Source organism: Dipteris shenzhenensis, chromosome 19, assembly GCF_047967505.1.
Source record: "Dipteris shenzhenensis isolate YYH24624 ecotype China chromosome 19, Dip_SZ_1.0, whole genome shotgun sequence".
NCBI classification, from domain to species: Eukaryota; Viridiplantae; Streptophyta; class Polypodiopsida; order Gleicheniales; family Dipteridaceae; genus Dipteris; species Dipteris shenzhenensis.
The window spans coordinates 50,982,253-51,005,280 of record NC_141614.1 but is presented as its reverse complement, the minus strand read 5'-3'; the positions used below and the strand labels follow the sequence as shown (position 1 = coordinate 51,005,280).

Here is a 23,028-nt window from a genome sequence, read left to right as displayed (position 1 = left end):
TACATTTTGTATCTAGGCAATTTTGGTACTCTATTTCATTTCATTTTGTATCTAGGATTTTTGTAGCCATTTTTGGCATCTTAGCGGTATTACGATGAGGCCACCTAGTTGGCGCATCGTTGATGATGTATTTTCCTTTCGGATGATTTTGTGTCCCATAGGCCATGTATGGCCTTCCGTGGACCTTTAATAAAATTTCTTTCTTTCTTTCTTTCTTTCTGTCTCTCTCCCCAACTTGGCAAACCAAGCTAAGGCTTCTGCTAATGAAGAAAGGTGTGTGGAAGGTGGTTAGTGGCAAAGACAAGAAACATGAATGTGATGAAGAGAAAATTCTAGCGTGGGAAAAACTCTCAATGGCAAAGGTCTTTCTATCATTGGTTTGGGTTTGTCTAATGACGTTATTCATCACTTGGATTTTTTATGACACTGTAGAGGAATTGTGGGACAAGTAAGAGCACTTATTTGGCAACAAAGTTATCAATTTCAAAGTATTTCTTAGATAGGAATTCTTTAAGCTCCATATGCATGAAGATTCTCTTCATGCTCATTTGAATTATATGGAATCCCTCATCACGTGACTTCTTGCTTTGAAGGCCCTTGTTGGGAAGATGATCAGGTGGCTGTCCTCTTTTCCAGCATTGAGGATATTGCTTAGTATTGCGATATCATACCGACGCTTCATGTAGCACAGGATGTTTCCTTTGATGAAATGGTTGCAATGTTTCTCGATCATGAATGAAGGTGCAAGGATGTCCATGAGGAGCAGGCATAATATTCCAAGGGTAAGAAACCATTCAGACCTTTCAAATATATGTATTGCAAGAAGCTTGGCCATACAGAGAACCGTTGTTTTCAGAAGCTTGCCAAACAACAATTCAATAAGCATTTGCAAATTCCAGGGGCACAGCCATTCCTTGCACAGGCATATGCTGATGATTCATATTTCATGCCCAGGAATTCTCAAAGTGACCTCTCTCATTTGATGCATACTTTGAATGACTTTGGCCTAGCTGCTGGACTGCATATCAACTTTCAGAAATCGAATCTTCTAGCATTGAAAGAAGCTGATTGGCATGCACTTCTCTGGCTAGGCCACATTATTTCTTCCCATACTATTGTGAGGCATTTAGGGTATCCCATTGGGTGGAATGTTACCCCTCAACAACAGCTTCAATGGGTGCTTCAAAAGATTAACAAGAAGCTGAATACTGGCACTTGTCGACTTGGCCTCTACATGTTCGACTTCGGATAGTATAGTCTATCATTATGGCATATGTGCAATTTTATTTGCCTCTTCTTCCCTGGTCCTATAAGCATTTGGCTTCCTATATGTCCCAGGCTATGGAGATATTTTGGAAAAGCAAACCTCACAAAAAGGCTTTGTGATTACTTCCCATGCAGTCTGTTTGTTCTCCTAAGACTCATGGGGGACTGAATATTCTCAATCTTCAGTTTCATATGTTGGCAAGAAAGAGCACTATGATTGCTGATTTTTTTCAGAAAAAACAGCCATGGGCTATTATGTTAGCAGCTATGTGTGGATTCATGCAGTCCCATGCATATGGGCATTGGATTACAGATCACTGGGAAGCAGCTGTGACCACATTTCAAGGGAAAATTCCAGGCTGTCCTGTTTCTACTGCTTTTATTCATGATTGGAAGAGAATTCTCTCTTATGCTAAATGGTCAGGTGCTTCCTCTCATCCTGGTAATTCTCTCCGTTTGGAAAGCATCCATTGGAGCAAGGTGTTTGAATCACCTCTTGCTTTACAGGCACCTATTAAAGCATATAATCTTATGAAATTGGGCATAATATTGGTCGGAGATGTGGTGGATCCACATGGTTATGTGCTTTCATTTCCACAAGCTTGCAAGACATTCCCCTTGGGTCTGCACCATAGGCCCATTTGGAGAATACTCACAACTATGTTGTAGCCATTTGTTCTTGTCCCCCTGCTGTTTGTACAGGACAGATTACTAGACTGGAATCTGACTTCCTTGTCTCCTGCTACCTCCTCACTTTCAATGCATAATTTGACATCCTCGATGGTCTACAGATTTCTTCTTCCACCGCCATGGATTGATAAGCATGCCAACACTCTTTGGAATTTGGATAAGCCTTTATCTTGGTGGCAATCAAAACTCAGGAACATTTGGAAAGCAAAAATGCCATTGAAACAGAGGCTTTTCTTTTGGAGATGTATAGTGGGAGCTTTTTCCATTGGGGTGAAATTGAAAGCATGTCGTATTGCTTCCTCTTCCTGCCCCCGTTGCTCTCATCACAGCGAGACAATTTCCCATTTGTTATGGTCTTGCCTGCACTCTCGGATACTGATCACTCATGTCTCTCATTTGCTGTGACTTCGGTTTCCCTCTATCAGATTTGGGAAACTTTTTTGGATGTTTGGATGCTTCTCATCTCAGATGTCTCCATTCCTCCTTTTCTTTCACTGGGCTCGTTTTTGGGTATTATGGACCATCTGGACACAAAGATTGCATTTTAGGATGGGACAACAGTTTCCTCAGGCATATGGTTTCTTCAAAATGTCCCTCAAGCAATCCTTATATGATAGTTATGTTGCGAGGGACTTGGATGCTACTAGCCTTCAAGTGTTTTCTCAATGTTTTTGAGTTCTTCCATTAGGCTCTCTTTTGGAGTCTAATGTCATGTACATTGATTTCATGTTAATTTTATAGCTCTTGGTTTCACAAAAAAGTGTGTGTGTGAGAGAGAGAGAGGGGGGGGGGAGAAAAGAGTGTGTGTGCTTGCATGTGTGCACATGTGTGTGTGTGAGAGAGAGAAGGAGACAGGGAGGGAGGAGAGTAGTTTTTCGGAGGGGGAGTAGCAAACATACATTACCCCACATAAGGCTGAAAATTGCTTCTATATCCTTCTCTATAAGCCCACAGACAATGCAAACAAGGCCTACATCATCTTTGTGTAGAAAGTTGTGATCACATCTGTCGTCATTTGCTGCATTTGACTCCATCAAATACTTTCTTTCTTCTTGGCCCTGGAATATAGAAATAGGTTAATCATGTTATGCTTTTTTTTTTTTGGGGGGGGGTACAAAAATACTTCTATTAGTATGAATGAAAACTGCAGAGCAAGATCTATGCAAAAATACATCATGTCAATAAAAAATGATGAAAATCAAAGCTAAAAAAGAGCTAGCAAATAACTAGGATTGAGGCTAAAAATGCCAAATCAACCCTGAGACAGAATCAGAGAAGAAAGGAGACCCCCTCCAAACTCTAAAGAAAGTGTTCCTCCTAATAGAGGCTACTCTCGATTACCCCTACATAGTCGTCCAAATTGCCATCAGGGTATGTATAGTATCAGTCCAAATATTGGCCAATGTCTGAGAGGGGTGAACTTGGGATCCATCCAATGCCTCTGTACATCTGGCTTTCCAAATATGCCAAGCTACAATACTAGCCATAGTCTCACATGGTGTGTTTACCGAAACATGTGCAGCTCTGAAAGGAGTAAAAGTAACATCATGTAGGGAACATGACGTGTTGGCAACCCAAAAAAGCCCCATTTGAGTCATGTCCCTCAAAAAAGACTTGAGGCCCTGTGAGAGAAATCAAAGCCACTAAACCCCAAGTCATGAAGAAGGGTGAAGTATGAAAAATACATAATCTCCTCGGAACACCCTTCCAAATCATCCTTGCCTGTCTTCTGCACCCCCAAAGATAATGCTGAACTGTCTCAATCGCAGAATGGCAATGAGGACATCTAGGGTTAGCCCCAAAGCTGGACCTCCACACGTTGGATGGACAAAAGCAGTAGAGCCTAATCCGCCTTCACAGCCACACTCATCCACGTTTAAAACAATTGCATAGCACAATCACAAGGTAAAAGGCATTCATTCAACATCCTTCTCTCTACACACCTTCTGATACAACTCACACTCTGGCCACATTTCCTCTGATAGCCAACAACCTAGTGGATTACACAGCCCAACACAATCTCCTAGTGACTGAACTCAAGCTCACAAAGCATTCAGATTCATAATGCATCCAATCCCACAACTCACCAGACAACCACCCACAAAGTGACCATGGTCAAAAATCTTATTATATCTTTCCCAAAGATTAACAACAAGCACTAGTAATGATGCGGGAACAACAAGCACTAGTAATGATGCAGCCCGCCATTCTTGCTCATCTCTGCCTTCAAGCTATAATAGCTACCTCATAGCTATTCTCTTGCCACCTTATATAGTAGTGACACCCACGGCCAAGTTTCTGAACCTCCCAACAAAAGCAGCAACCCTTCATGCACGTGACCATTGTCAACACCTGGCACTCCTCTTACTCATAAAGCTTGCTTAGTCAAAATCCTCTCTGCCCTCAGCTTTGAAGCAATCGTGCACTCACTTGACGAGACTAACCAGCCCATCCCGAACTGCTCGCAGACATGAAAGCAAGGCTTCTTGATGTCTTGGCTAGCATGCCACTTTTGCCATCATCCTATTAGCTTAAGTGGTCACCCCGTGCTTGCATATGCTGACCTCGACCAGTCCCAATGGTTGTGCATATAGATTCGCCACCACAGCCCACGAACTCTCCACCAGCCTCTACACTTGTGTGTCCAGCCCGTTCTCTAGAGGGCATCGATCCTCAGCAACTCATCTCCTTTCATGTGATGATTCCCAGCATCAAATTTCTCTCTTGCTCATGCAAAACAGCTCTACCTTTGAGCTCGCATGCTCCCCGAGCTCACGTAGTTCTTTTTTCCAAGGTCCTCCGCTTCTATGAGCCTCCATACCCATCAGCTCTAGTCATCCCCAGCTCCGTGACTCTGTCTCCTCACCCAGGTTCCCGGTCTCCTTTGCTCCCCTACTGGCCTTCACGAAGCACTCTGCTTATGGCTCTCCTCCTTTTCGTGATCATCCCCTCGATGAATCTCCCCTGCAGTAGCGATGCGCACTCCACCTGCTCTCCAAGCTCCTTCTCCCATCACCTCTAGTCCCTTGACTCCTTCCTTCTCAGAGCTCCCCGGTCTCTCTTTTCTTCTGCGCCATCCTTTCCCCTGCGCACTGGGCTCCTCCTCCCTGCATCAGCTGTAGCGACCTCCGCTCCACTCTTCAAGCTCCTCTCCAAGGTTCCCCCCCACATAGTAGCAACGCCCAAGCTACATCCGGTAGCACTCAGCCTCCCCAACAGAACCTTCGCTCCTGGGAACTACTCCCGCTTCTCCTTTTGATCGCGCATCCCCAGCCAAAGGCCTCCATCGCTCACACAGTCGCGACCCACGCTTCCAGATCCCTCCTCTGTCGATCCTTTTAGTAGTTCACCTGTGAGCTCCTTCCGCCATCTCGCCATCTAGAAGATCCTCGCCTCGTTTATGTAGCCACCTTTGCATGGATACCTTTTTTTATTATAGCCACGTCACCTTTGCTTTTTTACCACTCTCCACCCTTCCCTTCAAACTTTATACCAAGGCAATTAGTGCCTATATTCCAACCTTAGGCACCACCAATGCACATAACCTTCTAGCACATTTTTTATTGCTTGATTGCCACATATAACTGCACATCCATGAAGGCCACAACCCATGATATAATTGCCCATAGGACTTACAAATCAGGAGCACTCATGGCAAGATAAACATAGCTTAGGACAACAATGAAAGACATGTCCTCCCACACCAAATGCTCTAGAGTGCCTGATGCACCTACACCTTGGGCTCATCATTTCCCTTAAGTCCTAGTAGAAGTGTTTACCATCTCAAGAAAATATCATCAGTGTAGAGTCCTTTATGAGGGTGTCCATAGCTCAAAGCCACCACCAACTAGCTATGTACATAGCTATGCACTCACCCATCAACATGAAACAAGTGAAACACATTTTTTCATTTTTATCTACACAACGTTCACCACAATCCCTCCATGAATAGAAAGCCAAAAGAAAAGAGTGATTTTTCTATTCCTTAGGTATTTCCAGAGTCTCCTAAAAAAGGTTCTCTGCACATAATCAGGTTTTCTGCACATAATCAGAAATGTGAAAGTTGTCCCAATGAGGAGATCTAGAGGGCCTCCAACATCTACAACTAGGCTGAAATCTCTTGGCATTTCTAACCATGTAATGAAAGAAGTGGATGCTCTTCTCTCAGTGCCCTTCATTAATCCACTCCCACTCTCCAGGGTGACACATCAAATATCTGATAGGGACACCTCCATACAGCCAAAGTCTCGATGAACCTAGAGCCAGAGGAAAAGGGTCGGGATCTAGGTACCAACTGTGAATCTGTGCCTTGCTCCATAAAACCTGCAACCCTGACCAGCTGGAAGGGAACCCCATGAAGTATATCATTAGAAGACATAAGTAGCCTCCCTCCAGATGTAACATAAAAAACCAAGGCATCCTCATGTGCATCCCACAAAGCAATAACCTCCATAGGAATACCTGTCCCAGTGAAAGCACCCAACCAAGTGGAATCCGTAAGTGGCATATCATCTGTATCCATCCACTCCATTGGAATGGCTGCATCAATCTGCTGAATCCTCCCTACACTCCCTCTGAGATGACCAACTAATAAAACTCTCCAATCCTATGGAAACTTCTTGAAGTCTTTCGAAGATCCCACAGAGGATGCAGGGCCTCTCTCCCATTTGGACCACTGCATATAGTGCGAAGATCCTAGTGGTCTTCCATGCTCATCAAGTATGCTTTCATTCCACATAATGGGCTGCCTATCAATTTCTTTGTGAGAGGACGGTGGTACTCTCCGAAGCGTACTTTTGAAGCTATCCCAAGCTTTCAAAATGGTAGCTATAAGAGGAGAGAAGGGAGGCCTAAGCGGGTCTGAAGTAAAAATCCATCTAGTATTGTCCATCCACTCTCCTCCTGGGATGGGAGTACGTCTATATGCTACCTACGAGGCTCCTGTCAACCTGTAACCACTATCTTACAAAGCAGGGCCCTGCATTGCAAGTCATGGTTGATGATATTAAGGCCCCCTTCCCCAGTGGGAAGTATGAGGGTCTCCCAAGCTACCCTAGCTATGGCATCCGTTATCCCATTAAGTCCACTCCATAAAAATTTTCTGATAGGTCTCTTGAGTTGACTGATATTGTTCCTAGAGCGGCACTAGCATGAGCAAGTAAACCAAGCAGTGGCCAATAACTCTTGGTTGACCACCAGAACCCTAGATGCCAAGTCTAGTTTGCCCAAACTCTAGAAGAGGAGATTACACTATTGATCTCCAGCACATGAGAAAATTGCTGACGGAAACACCCCTCTGAATCCATGTGAAACCAAAATCAGCTTCCCAATATAGAGTGTCTTCATACACTGATCCAAAAGCCATTGGATTTGTGCCAGTTTATATGTGCCCCTGCCACCATGCAAAACAAATACAAGGCTGTCCTAAAAGAAGTGAGCGTCTGTGGTGTGGCATCCAAAACAACAGCCATGTGATCTGCCAACTCACTGTCCAAAAGCTCATTATCCTACCTCAATGGAAGTCTCATACCAACAATATCAGCTTGAGATATAATGAAGATACTCGTAGCTTTAGCCACAAACAAACAAAGAAAGGGGGCTAAAGGGCATCCATGAAGGACTGATCTAGAGATCTGGAACCTGTCTCCTCTGACTCCTCCAATAAGTACCTCGATGTGGTCTGATCTATAGAGAGTAGAAACCCCTCTAATCCAAGCATCTGTGAATCCAAAATGAAGTAGAGTTCCCTTCAGAAAGCTCCAATCTACCCTATCATAAGCTTTCTCAAAGTCCAGAAGTAGAATGGCTAGGCTTGTGCCACTATGCATGGCCCACTCAAAATCCTCCCAAAATGAGAAAATGTTATCAAATGTGCCTTTTCCATGTACAAATCCTATCTGCAGATCATGAATGAGGTCTAGAAGAATGGGCTGCAAACAAAGGCTGATTTCTTTCTCTAAAATCTTGTACAAAGTGCCCAATAGAGTGATGGGTAACCATTGGGACACTAAATTCCTACAACCACCTTTCAGAATAAGATAAATGAGACCCTTTGTAAGTGAGTCAGGCATCTCATCCGAGTCCCAAATGCCCTGTAGGGCGGAGGTAATTTGATCCCCAATCTGATCCCAGAAAGCAAAGAAAAAAGGAGTCAGTCCATCCGAACCTGGACACTTGCCAATAAGAGCAATCTTGAATTCTGTGTTGGTGAAATGTGCATCATCTAAGACTCTCATAGCAGGTTTCACCAACATAGGAATATACTCCCAAATAGCATCCCTAGCATCATCTCTGGCCTGCGTGTCTGAATCTGCAATAAGAAGGGAGGTATAGAAATCTATAGCAATATGCATGACAACATTAGGATCTATCTGTAGAATTTCTCTACTATGTCTGGGGCCAAGAGTAGAGAAAAAATGCTTATTTATGTGTCTAATCTGAGTCAAGAATGACTCTCTGGCATGAAAGGCATACCTTGCTTTCTGATCTAATAGCATCTAATGCTAAGCCCTTGTCGCAGCAAGGTGCTCCTAAACCCAAGCATCTGTAGGCCATTTATGCTCTTCTCTCTGGAGGCTGCTAGTCATCGCTATGACGAATGCCAACCTCTTGCCTCAGAAGCGTCGTGTGAGAGAGGTGTTGACAGGCTTTTAGTTAAGATATCTGCCACATTGTCCTTAGTGGAACAATATGTGAGATCAATGAAGCCATATATGATACAAGCCCATGCATAATGATAGTGATTTTCTATGTGTTTCATTTGATCATGAAATACAAGATTGTTTCCAATAGCAATGCAACTCTAGCATGATGCAAGTCATGCAGAAGATTTCTTAACCACATACATTCCATGGTGGCTGAATTTGTAGTTTTGTATTCTGCACTAGAGGAGAGAGGCAGGTGGTCTTCCTTCTTACTGAGCCATGAGATGCACGCTAATCCCAATGAGAAGCAATAGCCAGAAGTGAGCCTACGATCGATCATCAATGTCCCCTGACCAATCTAAGTTGGTGAAGCCACTCAAAGAAATGTCACCATTTGAAGCATAATGCAGCTCATAGGAAAGTGTACCCTGTACATATCTGAGAACCCTCTTCGCTGCATTCCAATGCATGACTATGGGACAATGCATGAATTGGCTAAGAAGCCCTGTGGCATAGGAAATATTGGGCCGTGTGGAGCATAAGCAGATCAAACTGCCCACCAACTGCCTGTACAATGTGCCATCAACCTTTTTAGCTGCATCATGCTTACTCAATTTGATTCCCTTTTCCAATGGAGTGGCCACATGCTTAAAGTTCTCCATCTTAAATTTTTGTAATAACCCCTTTGGACTGCACTGCTGCAATTCGCTGTAAATTACTATGAGTGAGTATGATGTCATCGACGTAAAGCACAAGCATGACCAAATATGATTTTTGTTGCATAACATATAAATTTGTATGAGTGTTGACAAAGCTCGGGGATAGGAAGAACTGATGTATCTTATGATACCATGCATGAGGCACTTGCTTCAGCCCATGCAAGGATTTCCTGAGCTTGCATACCTTGTTGTCTTGTCCCTGAACAACATAACCCTAGGGCTGATGCACATAGACCTCCTCCTTGAGATCCCCATAAAGGAAGGCGGCCTTGACATCCATCTGGTACACAGACCAACCATAAAACGCAGCAAGAGGGATAACAGAGTGAATTATATTCATCTTGGCCACTGGAGCAAAAGTCTCCTCATAATCTATCCCCTCTTCTTCTGCATACCCCTGGCAACTAAACGGGCTCTACACTTCTCCACCGTACTACCCATATGATACTTTACTTTGTAGATCCATTTGGTGCCAACCACATTCTTGCCAATGGGGCGCATCAACCAAGTCCCATGTAGCATTCTTTTGAATGGATCTAATCTCAGCTTCCATGGCTTTCTGCCATGCTAGATTGCCCTGAGCATCCTCAAAGCGCTGTTCAGCTTCTTGGGTCATGAGAGCAAAATTCACGTGCTTCTTAGCATTCTGAGTACCGACCCTGGTTCTCCCCAATATAAGCTGATCTTTAGCATCTGCAAGTGTCAACCTAGCCCGCCATCTAGGAATTGGATTTTCAGCTGTCTCGTTTGGGAATAGCATCACTTCTGTTGTCTCATTGGGAATAGCATCTAGAAGTGCATGTGGAGTAACATCCCTTGAACGGCGCTGATAATGCTTCCAAATATTGGGCTGTCCCTCCCCATGGGTTGGCTGCAAATCTGAAACATTTGAGGGAAAAGAACCCTCAGCAACCCTGTTGGAATCTAAGAGGTAGAGGGAACATCAACTGGAGAACCCAAATCAGCATCATAATGATGTTCAGAGGTGTATCATCATATGGAGGTAACTCCTCACTGATGGGCTGCATGCTATCATGCTATCCAAACAAAATATATCTTCTTATGATTACTTTCCTTGTGGGTGGCTGGATCATAAAGCCTAAAGCCTGGGCTTTCAGTGTTTCACACACCTCGCTGCTGTAATTTGGCAATCCTTCAACCATATTAAGATTACGCAAATATGCCAAAGCTCTGTGATGTGCATGACCAAACCCGGCATGCCATAAATCACCTACAGTATAGTAGAAGAGACAGCCTTAGCAAGTTGATTATAGGGCTGAGCATCAAGCTTGTAAAGACCCATGCTGGCATCATAAGAACCCGTAGCCACAATCTCATACCTTTCTTTGGATCTGTAGGGACAGGTTGTGAACACAAGTGAGCAAGAGTGCACACACAAGAAAGCTCCAATAGAAATGTTCAAATGAAACAATACAAGTACTTCGTATATATAGTACCCAAGTACTACTGGTCAACCGTAGGGTTGACTTTATGCCCACAACACCATATCTTTGTAATCTCTTACAAATCCACCCTCAAAGATATGACTAAAAGTACCCTGGAAACATCTCAAGTGTATCCTGTAGTACCTAAACTACCATGGTTGCACAAATTCATCCATATGGATATGCAACCTATGGGAGTACATGAAAACAATGTCATTGTGAATCACTTCACAACCCCCTTGACATTGTGAGAATGTCTCTGATCCCCAAGCCATATCAGTGTTGTAAGAAAAGATCTGTTGACAGGGCTTTGGTGAAGATATCTGCCACATTGTCCTCAAATGGACAATAGATGAGATCAATGAAGCCATCAAAAATACAATCCCATACCTATTGATAATGATTTCCAATGTGTTTCATGCGAGCATGAAAGACAGGATTGTTGGCTATGGCAATGCAACTCTGGCTATCACAGAAGATAGAGTTTGCTTCGCCATCCTGTGCATGATGCAAGTCATGCAAAAGCTTCCTTAACCACATTAACTCCGTAGTGGCTGAATTTGCAGCTTTGTACTCTGCTTCACTAGAGGAAAGAGAGACTCGCTCTTGCTTCTTACTAAACCATGAGATACAAGCTGAACCCAATGAGAAGCAATAGCCAGTAGTGGACCGTCTGTCGTCAATGTCCCCTGACAAATCTGAGTCGGTGAAACCACTCAGCTTTAGATCACAATCTGAAGCATAATGCAAGCCAAGAGAGAGAGTGCCATGGACATATCTGAGAACCCTCTTTGCTGTATTCCAATGTGTGATCATGAGACAATGTATGAATTGGCTCAAAAGCCCTGTGGCATAGGCAATATCAGGCCGTGTGGAGTATAGATATATCAAACTGCCAACCAACTGCCTGTACAAAGTGCCATCAAACATTTCAGCAATATCATGCTTACTCAGCTTGAGTCCCTTTTCCAATGGATTAGCCACACGCTTATAGTTCTCCATTTTAAATTTCTGCAACAACCCCTTCGAATACTTTGTCTGTGACATAAAAATCCCATCATGGGTCTGCTAAAACTCAATGCCAAGACAATAATACAATAGGCCCAAATCTGTCATGTCAAAGTTGTGACATAAAGTGGACTGCACTGCTGTAATTTGCTGCAAATCACTGCCAGTGAGTATGATGTCATCCACATATAGTACCAACATGACCAATTCTGATTTTTGCTGCAAAACATACAGATTTGGCTCTGTATTAGTGTTTATGAAGCCTGAGACAGAAAAAACTGATGTATCTTTTGATACCATGCACGAGGTGCTTGATTCAGCCCATATAGAGCCTTCTTGAGCTTGCATACCTTATGCTCTTGTCCCTTCACCTCAAAACCTTGGGGCTGATGTACATAGACCTCCTCTTTAAGATCTCCATTGAGGAAAGTGGTCTTAACATCCATCTGGTACACTAACCAACCATAAAACACAGCAAGACAGATGACGGAACCAATGGTGGTCATCTTGGCCACTGGAGCAAATGTCTCCTCAATTTCTATCCCCTCCTCTTGTGCATACCCCTTGGCAACCAAACGGGCTTTGTATTTCTCAACTGTGCCATCTGAATGGTATTTCACCTTATAAATCCATTTCATGCCAACCACATTTTTCCCAATGGACGCATCAACCAAGTCTCTTGTGGCATTCTTCTCAATGGATTTAATCTTAGCTTCCATAGCTTTCTGGATTATGCTGAGCATCCTTGAAGCTCTAAGGCTCATTTTCAGCTTCCATCACTAAGGTCGTCAAAGCAAAATTGACCTTTTTCTGATTTTTCTGAGTGCTGGCCTTGGTTTTCCCCAAAGTAGGCTGATCCTTAGCATGTTGAATGGTCAACCTTGCCCAACATGGAATAGATTTCTCTGCTGTACCACTCGGGGCTGCATCAACCATCTTTAGTGGCCTCACGACGTTGATAATGCCTCCAAACATGAGGCTGTCTCTTCTCATTCATTGGCTGCAAATCTGAAACATTTGAGGGAGAGCCATCCTCAACATGTGGCAACCCATCTGAACTATGAGAAGTAGAAGGGGAAGCATCAAGAGACTCCATCTCATCATCCTCAAACTGGATGATGTCCAAAGGGGTGTCATCATATGGTGGCAATTCTGCACTAGCGGGCTGCATGCACTCATTCTCAGCAAAGAGAAAATCTATGCTGATTATTACCTTCCTGGTAGCAGGATTTTAAAGCCTAAATCCCCTGCTTTCAGTGCCTAAATCCCACGAAAATTCATTTGACACTCTTGTCATCAAGCTTTGTCCGATGGATCCATATGCCACTGAGCCAAAAAATTTGAAATGACTAACCTTTGGATTAAAGCCATACAAAACCTCAAATGGAGTCACATTAACCAAAGCTTTGGTAGGGCATCTATTCTGAATATAAGTGGCTGCCACAATTGCTTCTCCCCAAAAAGCCTTTGAGACTCTCTTGAATTTCAACATGCATCTCGTCATTTCCATGAGAGTACAATTCTTCCTCTCAGGGAGTGGATCCTGATGTGGTGTGTAAGGGCATGTCAAGTGATGTTTAATCCCATGCTGCTTCAAAAATCCCTGGAATGCATGTGACATGTACTCTCCCTCTCTATCTGAGTTGTTCCAATTCTAGAATTGGTTTGGTTCTCAGCCATAGCTTTGAACTCTTGAAACCAATAGAACACCTCAGATTTTTCCTTCATGAGAAAAAGCCATGTGAACCTGGAGAAGTCATCTATAAAGGCCACAAAGTACCTTGCTCCTCTATGCGTGGGAATAGTCATGGGGCCACATACATCACTGTGCACTATCTGCAACACTCTGGTTGCCTTGACCCAATTCTTGCCTTGTTTACTGAATGGCAAGCGATGCAGTTTGCCAAGTGGACAACCTGCACACACTTCATTTGCTGGTTGCTGCAATTTTGGCATTCCTTGAGTCATATTATTGTTGTACAAGTAGGACAATGCTTTGTGATGGACATGTCCAAACCTGGCATGCCATAAATCAGCCTAGGAAGTGTTTGCTACAGCCAATACCTTCTAAGCATAAGGTTGAGCATCAAGCTTGTATAAGCCTCTGGCATACATGCATGTTTCTACAACCTCATACCCTTTCTTTGGATCCTTGATCCTGCATTGGTTATCTTGAAATTCGACCAACATATGTTCATCATGGGCAATGTCTGAAACTGAAATCAGATTTTCCCTCAAATCTGGAACATACCAAACATCTCGGATATACTTAACTTTCCCATTGTCAAGCTGAATGGGAATGTGCCCAACTCCAATGATGTCTTGAGAAGCATCATTGCCACACGTAACTTGTCTACCATGAACAGGTGTGATGCTCTCAAACCACTCTTGGCGAGGAGTCATGTGCTTAGTAGCACCACTGTCGATATACCATTCGATATACCATGTATCACTTGCAACAAGGGAAGCATCCCCTGATTGACTTTCAGCATTCAAATCCCCCCTGGCATCCATCTTCTCATTAAATGCAGCAAACAAAAAATCTCTATCACCTTGGACAAGATGAGCTTCACCATGTGCATCTGAAGCACAAGTTTCAATGGGGGCAATAAAATTACGGGCAATGCATTGGGATGTTGAGGTACTTGGTTCACCCATTCTCAGTCCTGTATGTGCTGGAGTATCTTCAAGGGGAAAGTCCCCCTCCACTTCTCTCAACCAAGATGAGGGGTAAGTAACTGGGGGGTTCTCAGGCATTGACTGAGATGTAGAATCAGTAGATGTTGCAGATGTTGTGTGCCTTCGATGCCTCGGTGACTGTTTTAGCATGCCCCGGTAAGGTAAGCCTTCCACCTCATAAGTGGTTTCCGGAAGGTCTTGAATTGAGGGGTGGTCGGCTTTTGATAAGAAAAGGTCAAGCAAAGTGAGATCGGCCATGTCCTCATCTCTGTATCCGGTATGCACCCTGGGTCCGCCCAAGACCTCAAGCTGTTGGTGGTGATTCTCCTCAAGTTCAGCAATGTCTATGTCACTTTCTTCTAAATCACTATCATCATCAGTATCGTCTTCATTAGTGTTCCTGTCTTCTCTATTACCATCATTGCACTTAGCAGTACCATGGTTGTACACCGTAGTACCATGGTTGTGCACCGTAATACCATGATTGTACTCTGGAGTACCATTGGTGGGTTGTGCACTACTAGCCTCGTCCCTAGTAGATCCTTCATTGTATCCTATAGTATTGTCAGCATCATTCTGACCAATGTCCTCCATGTCAGCCACTGGAGGATCCTCAATGTTTACTGCAGTACCATCATTGTCCTCAGTACGATCTCCACTGTAATACCCCTAGTGACCATTCTCTTATACATGTGTGGACTATTGCAAAGTCCAAAGGGCATCCTTTCGTAAACTAGTTCAGCCATACCCTGTCGTTCTGGGTGGATTTCTGATACTGTAAGTAGGTATTCTTCTTGATCTTCTTGTTGGCATAGTTCCACCATGTTGACCGCTAAGGAGCCCAGGGCTCCCATCCAATCCAAAATGACAGCCTCCTCGTCTTCTTGATCAGCCCGATCCAACAAGTAGGTCAAACTTTCAAATCCTTCTAGGGTTGTCTCCTCATTGATATCTTGGTCACCACCCCTAGGCCAGTCCCCACAGGCCCAATGCTCCTCTTCGACTCCAGCTTGTTCTTCAAAATCCTCCTTTCCTAGCTCTATTGGTATGTGCCTTGCCTGCCCTGTGACCATATCTATTTTGAGGGATTTCGATCCCAGGGGCAATCGAACTTCATCAGTTGACCAATCCTGAATGGCTTTTGAAGACCGCAACCATGGCCTATCAAGAAGTAGAGGGTAAGTTTGTTCATTTTCAGTCATATCAAGGACAACAAAATTGGAGAGAAAAGTTACTCCGCCAATCTTCATGTGAACACCTTTGACTGCACCCATTGGTTTTACTCTGCGTTGATCAGCCATGCGTACCTAAAAGTGAACATCACTTGTCAACTTCAACCCTAGTTTTTGGAGTGTACCTTTTGGCATAATGTTCACAGCCGCCCCACCATTGAGGAAGACGTCCTTCAGCTCCACTCCATGGATCTCCACGATGAGCTTGGGACTTTGTTCATAAGTGAGGGCAGCGTAGGCAAAGAAGTGGTCCGGTGTAGACCCATGCTGAGCCGGTAATGTCTCTGGTGTTGGCCCACTCAGAGTAGATGCCTTGTGTCGACCTCCTGGGAGGCGATTCAAAAATGTAATAGTCTGATGCTTGATTTGGGGGGACAATAGACAAAGTTGTCGTAGAGTGAGGTTGGGTTTGAAACTCATAAGATCTTCAAACAAGGAGTAGTGGTGGACACTAGCATTAGCCTTCTGCAACTTCATCCTCCTAGCCTCTGGCCGAGGGTCGAAGCTTACATGAGGATGTGGATGTAGGTCTGAACTGTGAGTCATTGTGTCCAGTGGTTTCTCTTCCATTACTCCTTTCCCTTTTTCCTGGACAGGACTAGGTCTTGTCCCCATAGCCTCTTCTCTGTTGAGTGCTGTTGGGGACAAAGTGGGAGGACCTACTCGTGCCTCCTTATCCCGGTACTGTCCGAGGGTGTCACTTCTGTTGCAAACCTCACAGTTTTGGACTTGCGGGATGGAAGCTGAGGTGTGCTACCTTCATCTTCAGAACTTGTTTGAAGATCTCTCGTGACACCCTTTACTACCTCCTGATACCTCAAAGGCATAGATTGATCACCCGAGGATGAGGTACTCCCAGAGTTAGTGGTTGACCTTAATGGCTGTGGGCCCTTCGAGTTTGTTTTTGAATCACTATCAGAAGCCAGCATGGGTGGTCTATTCCTGGGCGTACTGTGTACCTTGGAGGAGGAGAATGACCTCGGTGGGGGAACACTTGTCGAACTCATTGGTGCTGAGGTCTCTGGTGCTGATTCTGAGTCACCCTTACATTTGTCACCTTTTGTATGTGACCGTGTCACAGCTCCCAACACTGCGCCAATCAAATGGGGATTGTTGCCCTCCCCTGCCACTACTACATCAACCATATTCACTTGGGATGCGGGTTCCACTCTTCTATTGGGACAATCTCTGGTGTAGTGGTCGTTTGTGTTGCACTGTGTACAAGAGGGTCCCCCGAACAGCTGTGTACAATCATCTTGGTAGTGGCCGTACTCGCCACATCTGTAACACATGATGGGTCTTCTAAAGTTTGTACCTCTGCCTGCACCTCCGCGTCCACCTCTGAAACCACCCCTTCGACCGCGTTGATAAGAGGGTCCATAGCCACCTCCTGACATAGGTGGTTGGTACGGGGCATAGTATGGCTGAGGATAGAAATAAGGGGAACCAATTGAATTGGGGGCAGGAGCTTGGAGAAAAGGGGGAGTCGGAAGCAATGGAGGTGGCATGATAGGAGGAGGAGGTGGCTCAGATGCTCGTGCAAGAGGGGGAGCAGAAGATACTTCTGCTGGACCAGAAGTTATGGGTACCGTTCTATTGACTGTAGCAACTAGAGGTTCCCCCGAGGTATACTTTGGAAGAAGCTTCCTTAATCCTTTGAGGTACCTACACTCAGAGGCATCATGTCCATGGATCTCACAAAATGTACAAAATGAGGTAGAAGTAGGTACCTTTCGCTTGGAGGGGCACTCCCAGTAACCATGGTTAGAACCCTTGCATTCGGTGCACCAAAGGCCACTTCAAATTTGGGCCTCAAAGAACGATTGGCCATCCACCTTTATTCTATCTTTCAGGCCTTCTTTGATTTCTTCTAACTCCTTCTTGAGTTGCTGCCATGCGGATGATCCCTCGTCTCTTGGGAGTTGGGTGGTCGTATTCGTTGATGAGGCAAAGCTTAACTGTGACCGTTCCATCTTGACAGCTTCTTTTAGGAAGTCTTGAAGTGAGGCATGTTCAGGGAGTTTATCCACCAACCTTATAGCAATGGAAGGGGGTAATGCTTTCAAAAACCATCCCTTCATGACAGCATCATTAGGTGGCATAGATATCTTTGCCGCCAAGACCCTCATCCTTGTGTACATCTCAGAGATGCCTTCTCCAGGCTTCATGGTGTCAGTGGATAACTCTTGGACAATCATGTGTTCGTATTTTTCCAACTTGAAAGTACGTAAGAATTCCTCCCTTAGGTCTGTCCACGTCTGGAAGTGGTCCGGTGGAAATTGACTGTACCATACATCCGCCGCATCCTCCAATGACGAGGGAAAGATGTGAAGGAACGCATGCTCATTCTCCACACCTTTAGCTTTACATGCTGTGAGGAACTTCCTCACATAAGCTTCCGCATCCACATGGAGGTGGCCTTTGAACTTTTGAGTCTTCACGTGGACCTTGTTGAGTAGCTCAAGAAGTCTAGCTCTGTCTGGGGGACTGAGAACGGCCATCCCCACCCGAGAGGTTGGAGAAGATGCAAGAGTTGGAGGGAGTCCTGATGGGGCTGTAATGAGTGTTGGTGTTCCCAAGGAGGAGACCACCCCGACAACTCCTCCTATGGAGGACCACAATGGGGAAGTCACTACTGATGTAGTCATAGAGGGAGTGTACCCAGATGGTAGCGCATAAGTGGGGGGTCTCGGTGTTGCAGAGGGAAAGGGTGAGAACATGGAAGATGTGGGGGTGAAAGAGGATGGGAGAGCATTTGGGAAAGAGAGGGACGGAGCTGAAGTCATGGATGAGTAGGCAGAAGGGAAGGAAGGAGGTGGTGGAAAAGGCAACACCGGTGTGGATGGAAAGGGAGATGAAACCATCGTGGCAGGTAAAGGCATGGCTGGAGCAAAAGTATCCCCCAATGGGATAGATGTAGAAGAATGATTAGCTAGGAGCCCAGAGCTATGCATAACAGATGAGGTAGCAGCTTGTCCACAAGAGGTCAAGGTGGGAGTAGATGGAGTCACCACTCCGGTAGAAGAGGTGGTTGATGAAGACATCGTTGCAGGAGGAGGAGAGGGGCTGCCTTGACCTTGATGAGTCCTTGAGGAGCCCTCATCATTAGTACCCTCTTCTTCTTTCACCTGTTCTCCCGCTTTGCACTTCTTCTTCTCCGGAGTCTGGATGAGACCACCAGGGTTCCTGTTGATCCAAGTAAATGAGAGTGTTGATGAAGTTACTTGCTCTGGCTACTAAACCAGTGGGCTCACTTTGTGCTCGAGTTGAGGGCTTCGCAAACTTACGTCGCACGTAATGCTTCTTGTACCTAGTTTGGTCTGCCAGAAGTCTTTTCTCCACTCTCCTCAAGTACCTCCTAGTTCTCTCACTAGCTCCTTCAAAGGTTTTAGAACTACTCGGCATAAGACCTCTCTCTAGGACCCTAGATCATCACTTCACTCGTGCTACTCAATACCAGCAGTGGCCCACCGTGATCGCCATAAACTGTTTGAGGGGAGGGGTTCCTATCCTTCCGGAGGTGTTACCGGAGGCCGAAGGCCACTTGCGTGAGAAGCATGAGTTTTGCAATGCTCTAATGCAATGGATCGTGCAGAGCACACCGTGCAGCAGTGTGCGAGTGTCGTATGCTATACTGCAGTGAACGACGACGTACGAGTGCACTATGCTAAATGACAATCACCAGTGAACTCCACAACATTAGCAAAATAAGAAAATCCTACACTGGTGAACATTCCCCATATCGGGAAGAGACAAGAGAGATGAGAAAGTGACCGAGTTGGCCAATGTACATATCACTGGACGTGTCCCCAGGTCACAAGTCGCAAGTCACAAGTCGCAAGTCACAAGAATACACAAGTCACAAATCACAAGAATACACATGTCTATCCCCATAGTAGACAAAGGGTACACACAAGTCTCTCCACATTCTCTCCTTGGCGAGCTCGTAGCTCTAGCCTCTATCTCTCCTCACTCTTCTCTCTTTCGCTCCCCTGCCGAATGCCGAATGCCTCCTTTTCTCTCTCCCTTCTCCTTCATCCTCATCCCCCGCCTTGGAGGGTCCCTTCTTCGCTGAGAATTCCCCCTCTTTCTTCCCATTGGTCATCCTCTTATCTCCTTAGCTGTTGAGGATAGCCGTTGCGCCGCTGTCTCTCTTGATGGCTTCGGCGACTTTCTGACTCCCTGACTCGCCAGCCTGATGGTGTAAATTCTCCATGTGCAGGTGAGCTGGTTCACCACATCTCTTGATGGCTTCGGCGACTTCCTGACTCCCTGACTCGCCAGCCTGATGGTGTAAATTCTCCATGTGCAGGTGAGTTGGTTCACCGCACCACTGCACCACTGTATCACTGAACCACTGTGTAAATATACTCCTGGTTGACCTGTGGTTGACATGTGTCGAACTGTGATTGACATGTGTCGACCTGTGGTTGACAGCCTCGGACAGTACTCCTGGATGAACCCGTGTGATCGCGTGGCTAACTTGTGTTGACACATGGTCAACATGTGGTCAACAGATGTCGTCATGTGGTCAACGCCTGTCGACAGGTGGTCGTGTGATAAGGTAACAGCTGCCTCAATCTGCAAGATCCTCCCTGCACTCCCTCTGAGATGTCTTGTCAACTGACACTTGGTCTCCTCTGGAAGCCTACGGAAAGCTTTCCAAGACCCCAAAGATGATGCAGGTCTCGTCTCCCACCTAGACCACTGCATGTAGAGTGAGGCACCAAGTGGTCTACCATGATCATCTAAAATACTGTCATTCCACATGATGGATTGCCTATCAATCTCTTCACGAGAGGAAGGAGGAATCCCCCAAAGAGTGCTCTTGAAACTGGCCCATGCTTTTAGAATGTCAACCATGAGAGGGGATGAAGGTGATTTGAGGTGTGCTGTGGTGAAGATCCACCTAATACTGCTCATCCAGTCTCCTCCTGAAGAAGGTGTGCACCTCTATATGTTGCTAATAAGAAAGGCCTTCCATGGTTCCAAACCTGGCATAAGTCCCCGCATCACCATCTTGCATAGTAAAGCTCTGCACTGTAAATCTGGATCAATAATATTGAGACCCCCTTCCTGTGTAGGGAGGATGGTCTCCCAAGCCACCCTGACTAAGGTATCTGCTGTGCCATCAAGCCCACTCTAAAGAAAATTTTTGATCGGTCTCCTGAGCTGAGTGATGTAGTCACTAGAATAGCACCAGCAATAACAAACAAACTAGGCCGTGGCCAAGAGGACCTGGTTGACCACCACAACTCTAGAGGCAAGATCCAGCTTGGTTGAGCTCCAAAAAAGAAGCTTCGTCCCGATGCTCTCCAACACGGAAGTAAACTGCTGTGTGGAAGAAATATCCAAGCCGACTTGGCAGCCCAAATACCTGACAGGCCCACCCCTCTGAACCCAAGTGAATCCTATGTCAAGCCCCCAAATCGGAGTGCCCTCATCACTGATCCAAAAGCCATTGGATTCATGCAAATTTATCTGCGCCCCCACCGCCAAGCAAAATAAATCCAATGCTGTCTTGAAAGAAGTGAGCGTCTATGGAGTGGCATCCAAGTAAACTACTGTGTCATCTGCCAACTCACTATCAAGTAACTCCTCTTCCCTTCTAATGGGAAGTCTCAACCCAAAGATGTCAGCTTGAGATCTAACATAGATACTTATAGCTTCGGCCACGAACAAAAAAGGAAAGGAGCAAGGGGGCATCCCTGACGGACTGATCTGGAAATCTAAAATCTCTCACCCCTTACCCCACCAATAAGTACCTAGCTATGGGCTGATCTGTACAAGGAGGAAACACCTCTGATCCAAGCATCAGTAAAGCCAAAACGTAGAAGGGTTCCCTCCAAAAAACCCCAATCTACTCATTCATAAGCTTTCTCAAAATCCAAAAGTAGAATGGCTAGATTCTCTGGCCGCTCTCCATGGCCCACTTTGAGGCTTCCTAGAAAGAGAAAATGTTATAAAAAAAGCTTCTGCCATGCACAAATCCCATCTGAGTGTCATGAATAAGATCTGGGAGAAGGGGTTGCAATTGGAGGCTGATTAATTGCCTTGGCCAGAATTTTGTAACAAGTCCCTAGAAGTGTGATAGGCCTCCACTGGGACACTAGATTTCTGCAATCTCCTTTTGGGATAAGGTGGATGAGACCTTCTGTAAGCGACCCATGCATCTCACCAAAGTCCCAAATACCCTGCAGGGCTGAAGTAATGTAGTCTCCAATCATATCCCAAAATGCAATGAAAGAAGAGGGGGTAAGGCCATCCGAACCTGGGCACTTGCCCTTGTGAAGGGCTGAAAGTGCAGTCCTGAACTCTGTGTTGGTGAAAGGTGCATCAAGCAGAAACATGCATATCCGGTTTCAGCAACAAAGGGATAATCTGCCAAATAACCTGTCTAGCATCCTCTCTATCCCATGTCTCAGGATCAGCAATAAGAAGGGTGGCATAAAAATATGAAGCTATGCGCAAGACATCATCAGGATCTATCTGTAAAACCCCATGTGAGTCAATAAGTTGGGATACACTCTCTCTACTATGTCTAGGGCCAAGAGTAGAGAAAAAGTGTTTATTGACTCTGCCACCCATCTGAATCTAGAAGGACTCCCGTGCATGAAAGGCATACTCTACTGTCTGATCAAGCAATACTTGCTGATGAGCCATTGCGGCAGCAAGCCGCTTCTGAATCCAAGCATTTGAAGGCCGGCGCTGCTCTTGGCTCTGCAAAGCTATCAACTGCTGGCAAACACCAATCTCACGTCAAAGAATATCTCGTCTCTTGGTATGAGCAACTGAGAGATAGAAGTCGCTAATACCAGAAAGGGAAGCAGCTACCTATGATGGCAATGGCTACCCACCATGGACATGAGAAACCCATATCCGCACGGCTGCCTCTAAAAGTTCCTCCTCTATGTACAAGGCATCTCGAATTCTAATGCTGGTAGATGGGCCTCTCAAGTGAGGCTTTGAGATAGCCAGCACAATAGGAAAGTGGTCTGAAGTGGAAATCCCAGTAGCAATGCATACCGATCCACCTGTGTCAAGTGCCCAATCATCTACATAGAATCTGTCAATGCATGCATGAATAGGCATTTGCTGCCTCTTGTTCGACCAAGATAATAGGAGGGATTGTGTCTGGATAAGAAAGGCATCGTCCAACCAAGTATCTCTACCACAGTAGTGAAAAAGGAAGGCATCCCAAGCTGCTCTCTCCAAAGAGTGAAGTCCTCCTTCTCTTCCCACTTTTTTGTTTGACGGTAACTCAACCATGTTAAAGTCACCTCCAATCACCCATGAATCTGCAATGGGAGTGAAGGAGATCAAATCCTTCCACATAAAGACACGT

The 23,028-nt window shown here is 45.3% G+C and overlaps 1 protein-coding gene across 1 annotated transcript in view; it reads right to left on the bottom strand.

The window, feature by feature from the left end:
- LOC147890611 (protein CHROMATIN REMODELING 35-like) overlaps positions 1 to 23,028 on the bottom strand; it is a 119,053-nt gene that overhangs the window by 91,470 nt on the left and 4,555 nt on the right. Inside the window, exons 3-5 of the mRNA XM_087390326.1 lie at positions 7,982 to 8,266; positions 6,248 to 6,417; positions 2,856 to 3,014 (exon numbers count right to left, since the gene is read on the bottom strand). Coding sequence (XP_087246452.1) covers positions 2,856 to 3,014; positions 6,248 to 6,417; positions 7,982 to 8,266 — 614 coding nt within the window. The remainder of the gene's footprint in view (positions 1 to 2,855; positions 3,015 to 6,247; positions 6,418 to 7,981; positions 8,267 to 23,028) is intronic.